Source organism: Rhagoletis pomonella, unplaced genomic scaffold, assembly GCF_013731165.1.
Source record: "Rhagoletis pomonella isolate Grant_MI unplaced genomic scaffold, Rhpom_1.0 Rhpom_scaffold_00006, whole genome shotgun sequence".
In the NCBI taxonomy this organism is placed as follows: domain Eukaryota; kingdom Metazoa; phylum Arthropoda; class Insecta; order Diptera; family Tephritidae; genus Rhagoletis; species Rhagoletis pomonella.
The window spans coordinates 75,850,422-75,874,001 of record NW_023458560.1 but is presented as its reverse complement, the minus strand read 5'-3'; the positions used below and the strand labels follow the sequence as shown (position 1 = coordinate 75,874,001).

The 23,580-nt window shown below is 34.3% G+C and overlaps 1 protein-coding gene across 1 annotated transcript in view; it reads left to right on the top strand.

The window, feature by feature from the left end:
- LOC118742106 (insulin gene enhancer protein ISL-1-like) overlaps positions 1-19,198 on the top strand; it is a 20,997-nt gene extending 1,799 nt beyond the window's left edge. The window contains exons 2-5 of the mRNA XM_036474069.1: positions 12,486-12,675; positions 18,619-18,749; positions 18,844-19,032; positions 19,149-19,198. Coding sequence (XP_036329962.1) covers positions 12,486-12,675; positions 18,619-18,749; positions 18,844-19,032; positions 19,149-19,198 — 560 coding nt within the window. The remainder of the gene's footprint in view (positions 1-12,485; positions 12,676-18,618; positions 18,750-18,843; positions 19,033-19,148) is intronic.
- Positions 19,199-23,580: the final 4,382 nt, after the last annotated feature.

The following is a 23,580-nucleotide window of genomic DNA, read 5'->3' as shown; positions in this document are numbered from 1 at the left end:
AATATCGCAGTTTTCGTATTTCTGGAAATTACCGTTATATGGGAAGTGGGCGTGGTTACTGTCCGATTTCGCCCATTTTCAATACCAACCTACCTTGGATTAACAGAAACCTACATACCAAATTTCGTTGAGATATCTCAATTTTTGCTCGAGTTATCCTGTACACGGACGGACGGACAGACGGACAGACAGACATGGCTTAATCGATTTCTCTATTCATTCTGAGCATATAAGTATACATTTGTCTATATCTATCTCGATTCGTTTTGCCTGTTACAAACAACCGTTATGTGAACAAAATTAATATACCCTTGTGCACAAGTGCGCTCGGGTATAAAAACAGTAAAGGTTAAGTGTAGAAGTAATGTGAAATCGATTGTAAAGAGAAAAACGCCGTAAAATGGAAATATTGACTAGATTTGTTTAACTAAAGTACTGATTAAATGTCAAGAAGTGACTATTGTTTGGATCTTAAAAATAGTTTTGGCTTTGGTTTTATTTACATTCACTTAAAACTTATTCATTCTCTAAGGTGGGAAGCTGTTATCATGCCAGATGATGTGGCTTGTTTTGTCATGAAGATATTTTTCAAAAATGTTTGGATGGAACTCGATTGAGACTAAAACTTGTATTATTATCTTCACTGGACGAAACTTTAATTTGGTGTAAATTTTGAGTGATAAGCTGACAAATGTTAGCAAAAAATATTTAACTACTTTTAAATAATATGACTTTTAAGCAGGGACCAAAAATAACTGTTATCTCGAATTTACAAATTGAAAACGTTGCCTGAATTCTAAAATTTAACGAAAACGTTGTTTCATAACAGTTAATAGATGAGAAATATTTTTTCCGTTGCTGATAAGAGTTATTTCCCAACGCTTATTTTTTACGTTGGTCCATAACGGTTAGTGCCCAACGTTTATTTTTTACGTTGCGTGATAACAGTTATTGCCCGACGTTTATTTTTACGTTATCTGATAATAGTTATTTCACTCTCTCACTTTTATTTCATCATCTTTATCTTATTCTCCATCTCCATCTTCATCAATATCCTAATCTTACAACGTTTATCAGACAACGTAAAAAAAACGTTGTAAAATAACTCTTATCGGCAACGGAAAAAATATTTCTCCTGCATAACAGTTATCAGCCAATGTAAAAAATAAACGTTGGGTTATAACTCTTATCGACGAAATAAAAAATATTTCTCATCTAATAACTGTTATGGAGCAACGTTTTTGCTATAAAACTTATAACTGTTATGTCCCTGCTTTTAAGTTAGGGCGTGCGAGTAAACGTGTTAGCTGACTTCGTATGGTGCTACGCGGCGTATACGTTACATACGCAACCACGGGTATACATATGAGCACGAGATCTCACTTTTTATGCATGAGGCCTAATGACTCAAACAATTTAAATCAATTATAAAACTCTATTCAGCGGAGAATTTGCTACAAACGTAGCAAGTAAGTTTATTTGTTTTTGGAAAATCGGAATACATATCTCAGAAACCATTGCCATTGGGGCATAATAACTAGACTTTTGATTAGACTCAAAAGACATTCCTGATAACGGGGACCTTACTAGCATTCTGTTTATGTATGTCTGTATGTGTGTATGTTTGTATGTATAGAATATATTTGTCAATTATGTATGTAGTCATTCGTACCAACGAAGAATATCTTTTTTTTATTTAGAGTATTCAGCATATTGTACCTATTTAATTGTGGATATAATTTAGCAAAACTCAAAGAAAAGTCACATGCAATTCACGGAGGTATACATAAAAATTCTTTTAATACTGAGTTAACATTAACAATATTTTTTAAGCCACAAAGCAGGACTCCCTCTAGAAAATTTCCTTTGGTCATAAAAACGTACCCTGCGAAAAGTTTTTGAAATCGAACAACGGAAAGATATGCCTCGAAACGCCCTAAAGTTTACAATTTTCATGCAATTTTTCCCAAAGTGGTAAAAATTGCCTATAAGTCAGTGGGAAATTTAATATATTTTAATGGCACTTGATGCATTGTAAATAATTAGCAAAACATGCGACAAATTTTTGCATTGTCACGGTTTTCGCCATTTTTCAACAATTTCTGATAGAAATGCATAGCATATTCAAATGCCAAAGTTGTAGGGAACTTTTCTTTTTTAGTGTTGTGTTCTCCGGTGGCACAAAATTTATAAAGCAAAATTTAATTTACGGTTAGTTTAGATGCCATATTTGAGACGTCATGGAGAATTTTTCAAAAGGTCTCTCGGCTTTTCCCCAAAAACCACATAGACCACATAAGAAAAAATTTCTGTAGAGAAAACGGAAATCTGAATTTTTGCTAATTTTTTAATGGATAACATAGCCCAACACAAAAATATAACAAAATTTTGGTACCGCAAATGTTAAAGCAGTTTTTGATAGACTTTTTTGTGCTGATTACGAATTCGTAAGCATAAAAATGAAAGAAAAACGAGATCAAAGTGTCAAAAAATCGCGGGGGTGTTGGGGTTTAAGCCACCAAACCAACCACCTCCCCCCCTCCCTTGCGACCGAGCCTGTTTCAATGAATATGACTGCTAGGATACTGAAAGTTCTCGCTCTCGATTTTATTAAAAACTGGGCTGTTGTAATAGTCATAGAAATATTTAAAGTTGTGCCTTGTGGCTGGTGTAAACTGATTGTGTATGGAGTAAAAGTTTGCATAGAAAAACATTGCAGCTTCTTTCTTTAATATTTTTCAACAGATTAATGAGAAGTAGTAATTTAACTAGAGGTTCTTACTGAAATAGAGATAATTAGGGCATATTAAAATTTATGCCGTTTTCCTCTTTTACATGGAATGACCCGTACATACATATGTATAAACATATGTACATGCTTATAACCAGGCAGATCGAACCAGCGCTCGAATTGACAACTACATAAATGACCTTTGTTTTGTCTTAAAAATTTTTATAAAAAGGGAAAAAGGTTAAGCTGAAATATATTTTTCGTAACTCGTATCTTATATCAATGCCTTTAAAAAAAATCGAAGCATTTATGCACTGGGTACAAAATTAAGTGCAATAAAATTGATAAAAACGGCAAGTAATAAAATTCGCCAGTGAGATAAAAGGAACAATAACAACAAAAGCAAAATCAGCTGAAGAATGCCAACAATAGCAGACGTCCAATCCAATGCGCCAATACTTGCGAAATAATTTATGCGCACACACACTATGTATGTATGTACACGTATACATACAGCCAGCGTCAAAAATATGAATACCCTGACGTTTTGACGATTTTTCTTATTTATATTTTAGTATAATAAGGTGCAAGTGTCAAGTCTGTAAAAATTACAGTTGACTTTTGAGACTTTTTTTTAATCTTTTGTATTCTTCCTTTTTTTCTATTTTGATATGAAAGAAAATGCGCACACCCCCAACAAAAAAAATTTCAAAAATTCTTCTACTCGAATTGAAAAGATGAAAATTTTGATGAAATTTTCTTGGTATATCTTGAATTTTCCCGAGTTCTATATGAATTGAAAAAAATTTTCTGCGGGTTTTCGCTGTTGAATGAACTACATTTTTATAAAAAAAATAAGAAAAATTATGGTATGAAAAATATAAATAAATCAAATCGTCAAAACATCAGAGTATTCATATTTTTGACGTTTACTGTATGTCTATGTATGTATGCATATCTATGTACATATGTACGCACACTCAAATGCCCGCTCAAAGTGCATAGAAGATAAAGGAGGGCCGCAGCTTTGCACTGTCGGCGAAAAAAAAAAACAAAAACAAATCGTATGCTACAATAAGAATACTTCTCGTATATGCATACATACATACATATGAACATAAGTACACATACACAAAGATGAATAAGAAATCAATTACACAGCCAACGCCACAGATATTCATCCATTCAGGCAACGCTTGGCGGCCCACCACATCCAACGCCACAATCAGAGCCATCGGCATCGCCATCGCCATCGCCACAGTCTCAGTCACAATCAAAATCATCCTTTGCTCCCCTTTTTCTGCTTTTCTACTTTTGCCTCTTTGCGCGCCATAAAACTCGCCTCCTCATTTCTTTTGTTGTTGTTTTCTGCCGTTGGTTCTACTTCGCAGTTTTTATTTGTTTTTGTTTTTTTTTTGCTTTTGTGTGGAACAAATCTTGGCTGCTCCGCCTTCATAAATAATTCATGGGATCAGCAAACGGCGCACAGTGCGGCCAAAATCCAAAAGTGCGGCCAAAATTCGAAGTTTTGAAAAAAGGATTCGAAATTTCGCACTAGGGTGTTTTCGGGGTCATTAATTACTAATCCGCTGACAGAATTGCAAAATAAAAAATTGCGGATCCAGTATGGCGCCTGGTAAATTTCGAATTTTTTAATTAGATTTCTTCTCACTCAATTCTAGTGTCACAAAGTGCAAGTCTAAAGCAGCTAGGACTTTTGATCGATTTTTTACATTTTTTTTGTTGACGGTGCCAGTCATTTTGTTCCATACGAAGTATGTTCGATGATATGAACAACACCTTTAACAAACAAAATTCCAAAAATCAACCCTACATTAAACGTGCACTTTATTTTACCAAAATTAAATGGGCTACAAAACTGCATTCTGCAAATTTTCATTCCTTCTAATAAAAAAGCTCGAAACTAATATGAATAAGCGTGTGAAAAAAAATATATATAAGGAGCAGAAATGAGCATCGGAGTTTTGTTTTATTCTGTAGCTAATACTTTCCTACGTAAACTGCAATTTAACTACTCCATTTTGTTTAAAAATAAACGAAAAAATACCTTTACATTTTTCTTCTTAAACGTTTCTGTTTACACAAATTTTTCAACGTATGTTACTAAACTTCAGACGTCGAATCTCCATTTGGTTTCGTTTGATTTCCTGTTCTCTAACTACTTTTGTACGTCAATAACTTTTCGCTTTTTATTACAATAATGTTGTGCTTGAGAGGTCACACTACAAATGAATATAAAGAAAGGACTTAGGGTACAGATCGTTACAGTGAACAGTTTTGCTTCTTAGGTGATCCCTTTAGACAACTCAATGTCGAAAAAGGCCTATCTAGAAACTTTGTTTTCTCGAATTTTTGGCCGTTCTTTTGAAATTCGGCCGCACTGTGGCGCATGGTGAAACAAAAAGAACCTTGCAAAAAATTGTGCGACTAATCTCTAAAGAGAGTATTCCGAGATTACTCTCTATCGGGTACAATTGGGCATTAATTAGTCCCAACTAGTCTCATACGGGTACTAATGGAGGTCAATTAGTCTCGACTCGTCCCTGGTGGGTATAATTGGAGATCAATTAGTCCCAACTCATCTCTAACGGGTACTATTAACGATTTAATGATATGTACGCACTTAGTCAATGAAACTTCATGTGCGGCGTTGGCACACAGAGAGTATTCGCCTAACAAAACTAAGCACCCCGGTTCGAATCTCAGCTGGCGCAAATTTTTATTTTTATTTTTTAGAAGTGACTAGTCGCTTTTTATACCCGTTCGGGTATAAAGGTGAACAATTAGTCTCTTCATAGGACATGCTCGAACAAAAGCGATCAGTTCATTCCTTATAAAGAGATCAAAAGCGGTATTAGTCGCATGCTCCTTTGCGATTGCTCCCAGAGTCATCCCGGATTAGTCCCATTTTTTGCAGGGAAGTGAAACGAAAAAAGAAAAATCAAAAAGACAGCCAATGCCAGTCACAGTCACGCAGATACCGACTCGTGGAGGTAGACGTTTTGTTTAAGTGTGGAGAAGGCGGGGAGTGTAGACTGAGGTACACATGCCCGGTTGGTGGTGGAGATGAGCCAAATTGTTGGCGAATGTGCGTTTTGGCGCAAATGAAAAAAAAAACCTGCAACAAGAATAAAACAAAAAAGTAAACAGTAGTGGTAGCTAAGCGATAACGAAGAAAAATATCTGATTTACTATCTACTGAAATGAAATTATAAAAAATTGAATATCCGCAGAACATGAAACTTCAGCAAGAGAATATACATATGTGTGTGTATGTGTATATGAATTTACATATGTAGTATAAACATACATAAGATTGATTTAGGTATAGTGTAAAAGCATACTAATAAAATGATAGCATTCAAATTCCGATTAAAAATTTCATACTTTAGTACCTATTTTTGCAAATATTGAAAGTGGTAATTTATGACTAAATTTTTTGGAAAACTGTAATTTAAAATTTTGGTAGAGGCGATTTCGATTTGATTTGTTTATATTGAAATTAAAGTTATGTGAAGAATTTTAAATAGTTTGCTGTAAAATAATTTGACTTTGATAATAACATTATAAAGAACAACAAAATATATGTACATTAGACTGCATCATTCCCCAAACAAAAAAATCGGTACTGTGTTTCCATTGGAATTGTAAAATCTATTAAATTTAAAGATTTTAATATTTCGGAAAAATATGAAGATTTACGTGAGCTAGACCGATTAGAAAATACCTCCAAAAATGGAGTTTTTTTTTATGAATAAAAATAATTTCTTAAAGAATTTTTGAAAAAAATCCCTTGAGATGACAAAACAGCTTAAGCTTAAAATATCTGCCTAAAAATGAAAAAAAAATTCAACGGAATCGTAATAATGAGATTTTCGATGCTGTTTTTTAACTTTTTTCAAACCTTGGTATAAGAAAAATTAATATTTAACAATAATTACTCTACTTATTATCTTAGAGCGAAACCTCAAATATTAATTATTATTTTTAATTTTTTAATTTCAAGCTTTTTAATAGAAATTTGTATGAAAATTTTGGGTATGCAAGTTAAAAGCCCCAGTAATTTTATTACAATAATATGCAATTTTGAATGCGCCCAAAATCCACGGTGATTTTTTGCCGACGCATTTTTTATATGAATAAAATGCACAACATCGAATGGAAAAAAATTTTCAAAATTCAACCAAAGTTTTGAGATACCTCAAACTTGCAGTTTATTATACGAAGATTAAATGGGCTATTATACTGCGTACCCGAAATTTTCCTAAAAACTTTAACAAAAAAGTTTGAAATTTCGATGAATTTTTCTAAATTTTATACAAAGTTTATACTTTTTTATATAGTGTTTGTTACAGTATGAACTATATTAAAAAAATTTTATTTACTTATTTAAAGTTAATTTTTATAATTCTATTCCATTGGGTAAGGTTTGCGTTGCCACAAGTGTACTTTTTTATATTGAAGAAAGCACAAAATTTCTCTTTCAGTTAAATATTTTTATTCCTTGTTGAATTATTTTTGTATTATTTAAAATTCTTCATTTTTTTTAAGAAGAATGTTCTTTCCTTGAATTTTTAAAATTTCCGCTATTTACGAAATAGTTCTTTCCTTAAATTAGAACATGTAATGTTGAAAGGACACCATATAAAAATCTGAAATTTAAGAAGATCCTCATTGATTTTAAATTTATATCCATCTTTGTATGTATGTATGTATGTATGTATACACAAAAGGGTGTCCCTGTGCTAGCCAGAAACGATGCAAAACGTTTTAAGAAGAATAATTTACAAAGTAGAGAAATGTTGGAGGACTAAAGACAGCGCAAAAATAAACTGCAAAATTTCAAAAGCAAAAAAGCAAAAATAAAAAATAAAACCGCATTGGAATACCCTCTGGCAATTCTGCTGAGAAAAAAGGCATTTAAAATCATTTAAGGAACTCGCAAAAAAAAGAAACTTTCGACATGGCATGCCAAAGTTTTTGTGCCGTTTTACAACCTCGCACTTGTGCCCAAATGCTTTACGCAGCGTCAAGTTCTTATGCCAAGTTACATTTGTACAAATATACATACGTACAAGTGTAAACACAAACACACACACCCTTTTATGGCTATAGAGTTTAAGCTGCAAAAAGTCCACTACTAACTTTTAATCCGCATGCCCTTCTTTTACCTACCTTTTCTGTGCCTTTCTACGATTCTGCAGCCGTTTTTCTTTTCATTTTTCACATTTTCCGCCATTTTGGTAAATAAGGCTATACAAAGTAAAGCTTACTTTCATACGTTTGTACATACTTATGAATGTATGTGCTATATACTTCACTTTTTGAATGTATGTACATACATATGTACATGCTAGTATTTATGTATCTACATAAGTACATATATATCTACATTAGGTCGCGTCAATTTGTATGGGAGATTTTTTCGACTATGCGCGTATGGCAGAGAAGGATTCTACGTGTAACCTTAAGCGAATTTGAAGAAGAAACCATGGGTCTAAAATCGATTTGGAGTCCATGGAGACTCAAAAAATTAAGAATATTTTTTCATTTAATAGCCAAGACTGATACTACTCAGGTCGAAGATATCACATAAAAATTTTGGTCCCGATTATCATGAAGGATGGCACATTCCACTTGCCAATTCCCCAAGCACCAATCCATTGCTCCTGCTTTATGGTGTGTGTGTATGTATGTATATACATATGGGCGAGTATGTACCCTGCAGCAAATCAAACTGGTTCAGAACTTGCGCTGAGCTAGCCTGAAAAGGGACGGTACTGGTTCTTCATCTATTCCAACTCAATGCTTGCAACTGTCTTTTTTAACATGGCGATGTCCTACGAAGTGACAATTGTCGCCCTCTGCAGAACTTTTGAACTTGTTCTGAGCTGACTCTAGCTTAGATGGTTCTGATACAGTTCATATGACAACAGTTCTTAGATAGTTCAAAAAGGGTCACCTCCGAGCTAGAAAAAATGTGGTTAGTTTTGAGCTGGTTCTAATAAGTATAGTATAGAGCCTTTTCTTTAAATAAGCACGCATACAATTTTGTAAATAAAAATACTTCATTTTATGTTTAAAGAGCTATTTGTTTTGAACTAATTACTTTTTGAAGCAAACTGTGTGTCAATTATTCCTTTATTTTCTAAAACCGTTATTCTTAAAAATAATTTATAGTTGTTATAATGGGTATTTCTGGGATACCTATAGTTAAAAATCTGAACTAAGTCGTGTCAAAAAATGAGAAAAACGATGATATATTGAATCGTTTTTGTGATAACTCAGCGTTAAATTGGATTAAATTTATTGAAATGTAATACATAGAATTTCCGGCATCTCATAAGAAATATAGAATTTTAAATATTTGCAATAGTTTTCATGCTAAATATTTTTCGTAAATTTTTTATTTAAGGATGGCTCATAAGTATTATAACATAAACAAATAAATTCACGTTTCTAACTGTGTTGGAAATTCAGTAGAATTCTAGAAACTGTTATAAAAACTTCAATATTTTAAATCAGTTTATGAGTATGCAGTTCTATAGCCGATTAAATTTTAGTATAATTAATCGCGCTGATTTTTTATAACTCTTTTTACGCACGCTCTTGAAGGCATTCTCATATTTAAATATTTTCCTTTAAGATGTAAGATTACACTTTGCTACACTAAAATTTGATGGGCTACAAAACAGAATACTCGAAATAGTTCTATCAAGTTTGCAGCACAGTTAGGAATTTTAATTTAAATGGTTTATGGAGTATGAGACATAGTACTTAAATAAAAACTAAACGAAAAATATTTAAGATGAAAAACATTGGAAATTAAAAAAAAATCACTGCATAACTACACATTTCGGGTCAAGGCGAATTTATATAAGGTGGTGTTGTTTAATCAGCTGTGTGTAGCGTTTGATTGTCAAAATTTTATATTTTGCTAGTGAGTGAGTGAAAACGTGAAAGTGTTTGCATTTTCTGTCGCCCTTTTTCATTCGGAGAAGAATAGCTGAAATTTGACAATCACCAGCTAAAACAAAAAAACAAAATACAGGTAATTGTTGTATTTGTTGAATCGATACCACCTTATATGAATTCGCCTTGTTTCGGGTGCCTAGTGATACATTTACGTATGTACAGTATCGTTCATATCAATAGCACTCCCATTTCAAAGTGAGATTGTTTACCACTTTGTTTATTTTTTTAAATCTGATTAAAAAGTCAAACATTTTGATGAAAAATCGTTAAGTTTAACTTTCGTTTTGTATAAAGTTTTAAAACACGGTTAATATTATTTTATTTTAAGCATGATCATTTAAATAATAACAATTTTTAACTCTCAATATATTGTGAATATTTAAAAAATAAATGGTGTACGCAGACCTTTCCTGTCAAGTGTAGCTTAACTAAATTTTATATTTTGCATTAAATTTTATACGTACGTAGATATGTATAAAAATGACATTAATGTTACCAATAACGACTTTTTTGGAAATATTTTAGCAGTTGCCCCATAAACTATGTAGAGAATTACATATTAAATAAACGAAAACAGTTTGTTATTAGTTTTAGGGTCTAAGAAAATCGAGAAAATATAGTATATTACATTTGTGCATCTTTTGTCAGCTTTCACATGACCAGGATGACTAACATTGATGACAGCGCAACTAGCAACATATGAGTTTCAACCGTCCAACTCAGCATCCCTTTTACAGTAGTTCAGAGAGAGTTCTGAAATTTGTAGGGCGGAACTAGCGCTTTGACAGACTGTCCCTAAATTTTGCTGCAGGGTACATACATATGTGTGCGTAATTTGTCTTTAATAGAAATTTAAGTTCTGCGATAAAGTAGCTTTTTATAGCAAACTAGTTCGGGAAAACTTAAGACGAAAAAAATCGTACTACGAAGAGGTAATAATGAAATATCTATTACCATCATTAAAGTAGGAGCAAAGAAAAAATATATGAGGTGGCATTTTTTTGAAATTCATTCGAAGATCATTCATAAATGAAAATAAAAAAATTAATGTGTACATACTAATGTACATAGGCCGTTCTAAAAAAAACTCGCTTTACATCCCTAAGTTAAAACAATTTTTGTAAAGCATACCTTCACTATATACAATCGGTTCTTAACGTAGGAAGCCCGATATTTTTATATCGTGGAGACAGTTTTTTTGTTCCAACGTTCATTGACCTTAAGCACCACAGTAACTCAGTTAATTAAAGCTTGCCAAAAGCATTAAACTTTTTGTTAAGAAAGTATGTATTTCGATAACTCCAGTAGAACTATTTAAAACAACTGCCGGATGTACATATGTAGGTGTCACAGAAAATAGTAAAAAAAAATCTGTTGCTAAAAAATTAACTCGAAGGTGTCCGGCGAACTTTTTTTGCCTGTAAAGGGGTACGGTCAAGTGTACGTCAACGTAAATACTTTACAGTTCTTTAAGGATCTGCCACTCAGCGGGTTGCCGACGGGCTCTCAAGAATTACATTTTACCAAGTTTTAGGCATGTTCCCATCGGAAATCGGAAATAAACTTAAAAATTGAAATTTTCGCTAAACTGTGAAAGTTAGTTAATAAAAAATATTTTCGATGTTCTAATTTTACAACTTTTAATAAATCTTTTATTTAGGTTTTTGAGAAGTTAATACGATATTTTCAAATTTCATCCCGACACAATGAGTGGGCGGGAAGCCGTTGTTGCGAGAAGGCATCGCTGAACTTCTATATGGATGCGCCAAAGTTTGACGGAAAAGTCGGTGTAGGAGCCTGCGGCTTAGCCGAAAACAGCAAAGTTCTTACTTGTTTTTATTTTACTTTAGTTTTTCTTGGTTCAAATTACAATTACATATAAAATAACAATTTTAATATTTTTAATACTACGTGAATTAATCTCTTCGCGTATATAAGTATGTACATATATACTTATATGTATGTAAGTAAGTGCATATCTATATTAGTTAACTGATATATTTTTATAACTAATTTGAAATTTTAATTTTTTTACGGTCAATAAATGTTAAAAAATAACGCCAAACTTGTTGGATTTTGACTGTTATATTTATATGTATGTCATCAAAATGGCACACATGCGTCAAACATTTATGGGGATATGCAAAACAATGCCAAAAAGTGAATTATTAAAATGCAATAAATCACAAAAAAGTCATAAAAAGAGTTTATGGAAAATTAAAAATTTGCAAATTTATGCACACATGTGTATCTAATGTTTAAATGTATGTCTGCACCTACATAAATACATCCATAAAAAATAAAATTAAAGCCAATCATATTTCAAAGCCGCAGAACTAAATTTGAAAAATGAAATATATTAATTTTTATGACGCGGTTAAAACGATATAAACTGAAAGTTTATTGCACTTCAAAAGAGATGAATATCAGCTAAAATATATCTATAGAATGAGAAGACATGCAAAATAAATTTAAAAAAATGTTAATATTTAAAACCATTTTATAATTTAAGATCGACGAAACCTTAGTCTTAATCATTATTTATTTTAAATAATAATTAATTAAAGGCTGCATGCTTTACAATTTCAAAGATTAATATTTAGAACATGCTTGTGGCTAGGAAAATCCTTTTTTTAAGTGGGATGAATAAGCAACAAGAAATTTTTTTATTTGTATGTATTTTTTCTCAATTAAATAATAATCTTTCATAACTATGCCGGGCACCTGACTGAAGTTCTTTTATTACTTTTTTTTGCAGAAAAACAACGTTTATCACTTTGTGTGGGCTGTGGCGGTCAAATTCACGATCAGTACATCCTGCGCGTCGCCCCCGATCTGGAATGGCATGCGGCATGCCTCAAATGTCAGGAATGTCGACAATTTCTGGACGAGAGCTGTACGTGCTTCGTGCGTGACGGCAAAACGTATTGTAAACGTGATTACGTTAGGTAAGTCGCAAGATTTAAATAATTGCTATATAATTGTATAAGAGAAATTTTCGTTTTCAAATTTGTATACGGCGTTTCAGTTTTAAATACGTTTTGACCCAGGTTTTGCACCTACAATATTTATTAAAGTTTTGAGAACGCAAATTTGCGTTTCCATTTTTTTGAATCTATGTTTTTGTTTTTGATACGTACATTTTCAAGTCTTACTTAAAAACGAGCTTTTGAGAATTGAATATGTAATAACATTTATTAAGACAATTTTTAATTATTATTTTGTAAGTTACTCTTACCAATTTTTTTTTTGTCACAAAACTCCATCGAATCAGCGGTACCCATTTTATTCGGGTGGTTCAAATGGAGATATACATACATACATATGTAATAATCGTCTTTTCTGGAGAAGCAAATGCTATCAAAGCTTCAAGTGACTTTTTTGTCTGCACACAATTTTTTCGACAAATGATGCAAACATACAAAATGTTTTTCATGATAAGTGGCGTTTTAGTTTTAAATCTTTTTCTTACTTAACTAACTTAAAACAAATTTACGTTTTAAAATGGTCCCGTTTTACTTTACTTGTTGGAAATTGTGTCGCACTACAATTCGTAGGAACAATATTCTAAAATGTTTCAGTTTAGTTTCGAAAACACGCATTTTTGGCGATATTTTTTCTCATTTCGTTTATTCTCATCAGTACAAAACAAAATATATTATAACGTTAGTTTTTGTTTTGCAAATGTTTCCTTTTAAAGTCGTAACTACAAAAATTGCATTTTTTATTTTGTATGAAGTAAAACTATATCAAAGAACTCAAAGAATTGTATTTTACAATTTCTTTTAAGAACTTACGTTTTACCCGTATCTTTTTCTCGGTGTGTTAATGTTATAGCGCTTATAGCGTTAAATGTTTGGCCAAGCTTCTCCTCCAATTTGTGGTGTAAGTCTTGATGCTGTTAACCAAATGATAAATGGTATAATTTTAAATAATAAAAAAGGATGAATCTAAAATATTAAGAAAAAAAACTTAAAAAAAAATTATTATCAATAAATGAAAACCGCACTTGAGTCCGAACTAAGTTGGGCCAGGTTTGTTTTTAACCATTGGCACGCCTTTAAGTCGCTTATCGTTTGCTGCCAAAAAAGTTTACCATTTTATTCAGCATAGTTACGTACATATGTATGTATGTATGCGTCTATTTTTATAAATGAGTAGTTCGTTGTTGGAGGATGGTTCCGTGCGCATAAGTGGAAAACTTTTGACTGTCATTCACCTGGTAGTGGCCGGAAGTGATTTTTGTGATTACGGTTGAAATCGCAGCTCACAACGTCCGGATATTTATATCCACGTATTCTCTGGGTAGCAATCAAACACCCGTTTGGGAGCGAGCTAAAGTGAGAAGGCGTAAAACTTCGCGTGCGCTGGGTTTGGGTCCCGCCACGTTTAACCCCCCCGCTCAATGAAAAATTCCGCCGCCGAAGAAGTAGTTGGATTTCAGCGAGCCCGAAAGAACAACTGGTACGATGAGGAATGTCAAGAAGCCGCAGAGAAAAAACAACGCCGCCTGTAGGGCCACGCTGCGATCGGGCGCAACGCCCGACCATGTGGGACCATTATAGGGAACTGAACAACGAAGCGAGACGTATTTTCCGCAATAAGAAGAGAGGCCGAAATACGTGAGTGCGAAGAGCTTGAAATGCTTGCCGACAGGAAAAACACCCGAATATTTGATCAGAGAGTAAGCCGACTTACGGCAGGTTTAAAGACCGGGGCGTACTCCTGTAAGAACAATAATGGCGACCTAGTAACTGATGCCAGAGCGTACTTAAGCGTATTGTGTAAAAGACTGAAGCCCACCGTCAATAAACTGATGGGACCTTATAAGTTTGGCTTTAGGCCTGGCGAATCCATCATAGATCAGGTATTCACAATACGCCAAATCTTGGGAAAGACCCGCGAGAAAAGAATCGACACACACCACCTATTTGTCGACTTTAAAGCCGCTTTCGACAGCACTAAAAGGAGTTGCGTATACGCCACTATGTCTGAATTTGGCATCCCCTCAAAACTCATAAGGCTGTGTAAAATGACGTTAAGCAATACCACCAGCTCTGCCAGAACTGGGAAAGACCTCTTCGAGCCGTTCGAAACCAAACGGGGCTTCAAACAGGGCGACTTTCTTTCATGTGACTTCTTTAATCTGATGTTGGAGAAGATAACAAGCGCGACAGAACTGAACCGATCAGGCACAATACTTTACAAGAGCATACAATGGTTGGCATATGCCGACGATATCGATATTATCGGTAAAAACAATGGCTACGTCTGTTCTGCATTCTCGGGATTAGAGAGAGAAGTCAGTCTTGAAATCCAACGGCGTTGGATGGCGAATACCGCAGACGATTTAACGATGAGCTGTATGAGCTGTAGACATAGTGCAGTGAATTAAAATTCAGCGGCTCCGCTGGCTTGGCTATGTCGTACGAATGGACAGAAACGCTCCTGCTCTGAAAGCATTCAACGCGGGCCGCGATGCTGGTAACCGAGGAAGAGGAAGTCTTTCTCTGTGTTGGAAAGACCAAGTGGAGAAGGACTTGGCTTTACTTGGCATTTCCAATTGGCGTCAGTTAGCACAGAAGATAAATGACTGGCGTTATGTTTTGGACTCGGCTAAGGTAGAGTAATTTCGAGTTCTGCCCCTTTTGAAGACGTTGTGCGATAACTCTTTCGGACTGTATAAACTTCCCTCATTTGCTTGTAGTTATCTGTAGTCATTGAGCACATTTTCCAAAGCGTGAAGGAGAGCAATGTAACGAGCTAGAGAAGCCAACCCGTGTGGAATTCCCCGATTTGCAGGGAATTTCAGTTCGCGTGGGGAATCGGGGAACGAACCGTTTTTGTGGGGAATTTCAGCTCGTTCAATTCTAGTATATTAACTTTTCAAATCTTTGTCGCATTTGCTTTCATTTAACGAATAAACTAATTTATTTTTATATTCTAAAATGAAAATTTTTAGCCACTTAAAATTTGCACCTTATTATTCTAGAATTGAGTTGGCTACAAAAATGCGTACTCAACATTTTTCTATAAAACTAATTAAAAATCTCGACGTTTTTACGAAAGTTTTTTGAAATTGTTTCAAATATTGCACAAAGTTTGAAACTTTGACTTTTGCGGTTTTTGTTAAAGAATCAACTATATTTTTATAAAAAAAATAGCTCAAATTAAATAACAAAAAAAAAAAGAAACAATAATAATTGGTGCGACTTAAATTTTTGCGACCACTGCATGTATGTAAATATTGCTTACATAACTATTTTTGATTCTTTATTTGTTAACTTACTTTATAAGTTTCGTTTGGTTTATCAATACATATGTACATGAATTACGTTTAAAAATAAAATAAACATTAAGACCAGCAATATATCAAAAGGCATAATTTTTTTTTTTGTAAGTATGGAGATGTCTATGTGTGGGGAATTTTACGAAATTTCAGGCAAAATCGGAAAATTCTCAAAAATGAGTTGGCTACCCTGTAACGAGTTGGCCACCAAGTTACGCCCTCGGTATAATGAGCCTGATTGTCTTTAGCCCAAAACCTCGAAAATAGCGTAAGCGGAATTTTTTCAAAATTCACTTTTTAAATGCTCTAAATTCAAAAATTTTTTTCCATCGGCCCTTTTTACTATGACGGTTGGTTAATATCCCAGATTCTACTTGATTCTCAAAAAAAATGCGTTGTTGGCATTACACTCGGAGGTTTGCCTGCCGAGTGGCGACCGTTGTTAAGAAAAAATCAGGCCCTGCTGAGTGGTAGCGCGACCTGCACTACAGCGGCTAAATGTACATACATAGTATTAGATAGTGCTCGCCCTATAGATACACATTTTATATAGAAATGGTATTGTTATTCTATTGCCCATTTGTACACTTGACAATTCGAGATCATATTTACATTATAATTTGCACATTTCACCTCATTGCGTATGAAGAAATTCTTATTATATTTTTCGCATGATTTTCAAATTATAACATCATCCTAATTAAAAATCATATGGGAAATCACATGCTTCAGGTTTGGCAGTCAGACAGCTCCTTACCGTAGTTGGACGTCACGGCCATGACAATAAAGGATAAGATATTAAATTGTTTAAGAAAACACGTGGGGCCATTGCTTTTTCGTGGCCCAGAAATATTTTTTTCCTTTAAGAAAGCATAGGCAAATGACTGAACCCACACCGAATACAATTTTTACGGTTAAGGCAAGCTAAATGTCCTATCCTTCCATCAAAGTGGATATCAGTGACTTCCTAATTGGCCCAAAACGTTCAGTCGAAGTTCCCAGTTACTGAATCTGCTAGAAATACATAAGTAGATAGATCCTCTAATAAGAAAAGATATCGCAATTTTTCATGCCGTCCAAATACATAGACAAGGGATTTCGTGCTTTAGCTTTTTTCCTAAAACAATAAACGTCTCGCAATTACACATTTTTTTTTGTATTTATTTGTATGTTGTAGAGAGTACATACATACACACATACCGCTAAAATGCAAATGAATTGTACAAATTAAAATCTCTAAGCGCAAATTCGTACTCTTCAATGGCATTTAGCAGATCTTCGTTAAATACACACGCACAAACGACAACAAAATAACATTCAAATAACATTCGAGATTATTTACCAACCAGTAGCTGATAAAAGATAAACATACATACATACAAATGTTAGTAAATAAATATTATAACAAATATTCGTAAATCAGTTATTGTACCATAACCACAGACAGGGCTGTCATGCGCAACTCCCACTGCTCGCCGCTAATCACTAACCGACGGCGCTGTCAGTGAAAATATTTTATTTGTGTGCTAACTGTTTTTGAATATATTGACTGCTGCAACGTGTGCGATGTGGTATAATTGTATTGTAAATAAATATTTCAATAATTCATTAACACGCGCCAGGCTATCGGATGATAAATTAGCACATTTTTCAACGAAAACAAAAAAAAAAACGATTACCACAACTATGCAATAAAAAAATATGTATGTATAAAAATTAAAAATATACGCACTCATACAAAAGTTGTGTTTTTTTTTTGGTTCCATATTAATCTGAACTTTTCCCCCTTTGTGTAAACTCACGAATTTATGAAAATTCATGACAATTAAAATGTGTGCATTTCTAAAATAAGCAAGGAAAAGCAAATAAAATTTACATTTAGGAAATGCTAATAAAATTACAAAGAGCTTTTTTACAAAAATATGTCTACATAAATAATTACTAAAATCACATAGCTTTCTATACAATGTAATACCTGCGCTGTTTACCACAATAATAATGCGCCATTACAAGGTTATGCGCATTTGTTGTAAATAATAAAATGAATATTTAAATTTGCTTATTAAATTTTGTATATTAGGTTGCCTCCGCAAAAAATGCCGCGGGTTTTTTCCACTGGAATTTAATACTTATATTTAAAAACTTACGCCAAATACATGTAAAAATATTAAGGTTTCCAAGATGAAAGTACCTGCAAAAATCGTGCTTTTTATAAATAAAACTAGTTTTTAAGAATTTTTTTTTCTAAAAATCACCTCTGCTGATAGAAGAGTTTAAGCTTAAAAGGTCTGCATAAAAATGTTTGAACACTTTATCAACAGAAAAAGAAAATAATGGGATGTGTTGGAGATACATTCAAGTCGGTCCAGCTCACCTATATCTTAATATTTTTGTTATATACATACATACATATGTTGGCGAAAATCTTCAAATATAGTAAATTTTATGATTCCGATGGAAAAACAGTACCGATTTTTTTTTTATCGAGAGTGATGCGCCCTAATGTACCTAAACAGTAGTGACCATCAAAAGCATAGAGTAAACCCACTTTAGCATTTCAATTATATTTTTCTTTTAATTCAAATCGTATATATCTTTTCAGGTTATTTGGTACAAAATGTGATAAATGCGGTAGCTCATTTAGTAAAAATGACTTTGTGATGCGGGCAAAAACGAAAATCTTTCATATTGAATGCTTTCGTTGTTCGGCGTGTGCGAAGCAACTGCTGCCAGGTGAATATTACAATGACATACATACATACATATTTTGCTGTATTTTGTTTAATTTTCACTCTCATATAAAAATGTTATTTTACATTCCATTCAGGTGATGAATTTGCGCTCCGAGATGGCGGCATTTTATATTGTAAAGAGGACCATGATGTTCTGGAGAAATCTTCACAAAGTAGTCTAACGTCATCTTCGATAGAGAGCAACAACAATAATAGTAATAGTAATAATAATAATACAAGTCTTAGTAATAATAATCATTCCAGCGAGTTGGGTTCAATGTCAGGTGAGTTGAAAATACATAAACGTAAGCATATTTGCAAAACTTTTTAATTATATAAAATATACTTAAACTGAAGCTTCCAATTAGTAGGTTAGCCTTTTCTTTTTTTCCTTTTGTAGTTACAATCATTGAAATGCCATGTTTCCGTTGTTGGGAATTCTCAAATTAAGGGCTGTTTCCAGAAATGGGAAAGAAATTCAAAATTTGTTTAATCAGTTTCTAGCTCCCAAGAAAAATTTATAGCAGAAGCAAATTGTTTTTCAAGCAACAGAAATAATGAAAAATATTTCTTGTGGTTTTTCTTGAGAGGTGCAGGCGGATTCCAACATTCGCTATCCCTAATTTTGATCGCCAAAAATCTCCAAAAGAAAAGCAGGTGCCCCTAACGACATTCAACATGTAATTACAATCTCCCCATACTGCCAGATTTGGCTTATTATACATTGTATCTGTTAATTCGTCTTGTTGTATACTTTCAGGCCTTGCAAGTTTGTCAGTCAACTCGTTCTCTTAAACCCCGTTGTGCCCAGGTACCCAAGCACGATTGACTTGGTTGCTAAAAGTACATTCGTCAACAATGCCAGGGTCGGAAAGAGTCGCTTAAACTCTTTTACCCACCCAAAGTATTGAAAATACTTTCCTTGGAAAAAGAAACGTTTGGCGTTATTCTGCTCAACGAACAGCCATGCTCCTGGCCAAACCTCATAGTTAGATCAACCTTTAAAGGTTCTGGCGTATTCGAGACCTGGTTCCGATTGCACAATTCATTGATCCCCGTCTGGTATAACGACATCAAACCGTCTAAGTAACCTAAACTTCTAAAGCCTAAGTGAGGGCGTAAATCTAGGGGTGGCAAACCGATAAATGCGTAGCGGCATATTTGTCTTAGCAGCATACTTTGAAGCGCAGTAGAAATCACAATATTGATGCGCTGAGTTTTGTGACTTTGTTGGAATAGGGATGTTAATGAATTTAATGATAGTTTAAATACAAAACCCCGAATTCTGTGCACTTGACAAATTGTCAAGCTTGAGTATTTGTCAAAATAACTACGACTTAAACTATGCTACAAAATTTTAATTTTAGGCGCTTTGAAAATTCACAACAAATCTAGGCGAATACAGACAAATCTTAGCGACATAGTTTTAGGCGCAAGTGTTTGACAAATAGTCAAGCTTGATTATTGAGGGGTTAATCTTAAAAAAAATGTCTATAGTGACACCCCTTAACACAGGCAAAGTCAAATCATTATCTCTTCTTCTTATAGTGAAGAGAACCACACTAGGTTTTAGAATATTGATGAACAGACCAAGCGTCAATAGAGTTCAGTGCAACTTGCGCTAAGCTGCTCTTTATGATGAGTCCGTAGTCCGGTTTAGCGAGTTCATCACTATTGCTGCTATACATCTGATTGTTCAGATGTGGGGTTTTACATTAACACTCCATCATTTGGTAAGATACTTTCAAAATAATTAAACAAAGTCTACTGAGGAAATCGTCAAGATCGGTGCTGTACACAATGTGTTACGTGTTCTGGCCGAGCTTCTGCTCTAATTTGTAGCGTGCGTCTTGATATTGTTTTCATGGCAGATATACACTCAAAGGTTTCCATTGCCCGCCGAGGGGCGGCCGCTATTAGAAAAAACTAGTTTTATTTTATTTTTATTTTTTGATGTTGTCGGAAACCGGGCTCGAACCCGGGCCTTACTGAATGGTAGCGGGCACTACTAACCACTACACCACAGCGGCCACCATTACAAGCTTTGTTTCTATATTTTATTTAGTTCACTGCCAAACTGACACTTAGTTGCGACTAGACGGATGCACATTTCCTCTAACTTAAATAGTTACCGTTAAACAAACCTCTTAGCAAACCTCTAAACCATTTACTGGCAATATAGTCACCGATTACCTTTCTAATATTGTAATTTGTTACATTGATTATTACTCCTATAAGGGCCGTTTGCACCATGTCTAGTTAACGCTAACTGGAGGTACATCCTTCAGTTAAGCACGTTAACTGCCTTATCGATCACATGTTATATGATGGGTGTCGATAACGTCGATAAAGATGTTTAACTGGGAGTTAGAATTAACTAGACATGGTGCAAACGGCCCTAAGAATCTTTAACTTTCTTTCACATGTGTACATCTTGATTATACTAACCAATCTCTTTGTATCGCATGTTGCCGCCAATTGAGAAAACATTCGTAATTACGACTTTGTTCACAGCACAATTACAAGTTGTTATCTAATTGGCCGACGCTCTTTGTTGTACAGGTCCCCCTCGGACGAGATTGTCTCTTCTGCTAACCAATCAATCGAATGTAAATGTCTATGTCTATGTAGTTCAGAGAGTCGGTAACTTTTTGATCAAAAGCAGCAATGAACAAAATTATCGAGGTAAAAATTTGTAGCAACAAGCAAGATATCGCCTACGATCGTGTCTTCGATCTTGCAGCAGATCATAGCATTTCATATAGGGAGCGGCTTGCAAAAAAATCAAAGTCAGACAGATATGGCTATTGATGAAAATCAACGATGACGATTTGATTTTATTTGAATGGAAAAAATTTCCAATTTGCGAGCGCCAAGGTCATTTGAAAACGAAGTTAATAAATGTGTTGATTTGGTAACGAAAATGCGAATGACATACAGAGATCTTCGCTGAAGAGGTTAGAAGCTGGCTATGACAACTAACAAATCGCAAAAAGTAGCCACTCCTCAAGAAATGTTGAGAGGTGAGCGCTGAGACGACTTAAATCAGCCCCCTCCCCTCGAAAGCTCTGCTTATGCGCCTTACCTTTTAAGCCATTACCGCCACCTAACCAATCCAGCTTGAAAACCCGGTGTATCCAGATTCGGCATAGAGTTAGGATATTACGACTTAGCGACTTGGCGCACTCTTGTTAGCCTTCTGGCTAACTCAAAAAAAGCAAAACTAATCATTATTCCATATAAGACCGTCGCATCTTTTGCCGCAGTCAATCGATCTTCAATAACATAACGTAAGCGACATCGTTCGCAATGCCGATCTAACATGAAAGTACCGCCAAAAATAAACAAACAACCATTGTACACCACAATGACAAGAGGTACAACAATCTGGATAGTTCATCAAACAATTGCGAGCGATTGGAAATCAAACAAAAATCAAAAGCGTAAAGAACAAGAAAATCAAAACAGTGATCGCTATGATAAACAGCACAGAACACGATCGCGATCATATAATCAGACGTGTATCGTCTGTGTGGCGATGTAGTGATGTAGTCGTTGGTGGTGGTGGGCGGCAATCAGACAGAGAGACAGCGCGGCGAGTACAGGTGACACTGTGGATATCTGCATTTCTCAAGAAGTTGTCAACAAAAAATACTAACAAAATCGTCTTCAGCGTCACAGCCAGCTAGCCAGCCGATCAACCAAGCAACCATTCACTCGCTCACTCAGCCGGCCATCGAGAAGAAGTAAGCCTCATCATCTACATATTGGCTTATGGTCTTGACCCTTCATTTCGTACTATATGTATGTATGTATACCTTAAGGTCTGTCTGACTGACTGTAACACGCTTGAGCGCTTCGTTGCGTTTTGTTTGTATTTCCATTGGCGGATCGGCGGCGGCACTTTTGTGCCATCGCCGTAAGTAAATGTTGTTGGTTTTTCGTTTTTTTGCAAATATGAAAATTCCATGCCCAGTGCGAACAGATGGACAAAATGCGTAGTAAATATTCGTACATATGTATGCATGTAAATATGTATGTAAAAAAATTCGTATAAGAAAGTACCGGCCATGTACCTTCTCCCTTCTAGATGTCTACTTGCGTGCTTTCACTAATCCTCTTACTGATATTCTACACTGATCCATTCTTCCTACGTTGATCAACAGGTTCATGATATGTATACTTGAATATGTAGATATGTACATACATATCCATACATGTACATATGTAAGTAGTAGATACATGCTGCATACATATGTAAATGTACATTTATTCACATACATACGTACTTTCCAGCACATCTCTTCTAGGATACTCTTATAGCTCCATCTGGTTGCTCGTAACTCCTTATCTTTATTAGATATTGCAGGAATTGGTGTCATCGTTGATATGATATGTAGCCAAGGCAATTTGTACGCTCGCCACTTTGCGAGTACCAAACTTGCCAACTTCTTCCATTCGATTACCTTAATCATCGTAAATACCGAGATTGCTGCTGTGATATCGTTTTGTAATACATAGAGGCTGCGTCTCTTTATACATTCCGGATAATCCCATTTCACAGCCGGAACAAACAGAATACGTTTGAAATATATGTTAACATATCATCAGGAACATTCTGAAGAATAAGCATGATACAATAATTTTTAGATGGTAGTTTCACTTCTTCTTCTTATCCGCCATGTTAGCTATCTGACAGAAAACGTGTTTCGTATTTTTTGTTGTACAAACTTTTTCAAAAATAAATAATATAAAAAAAACTTAAATAATACTTCTCAGTCCCATAGAATTTGTTTTGATAACTTTTGATTTTGAAATTTTAGCAAAAGTCA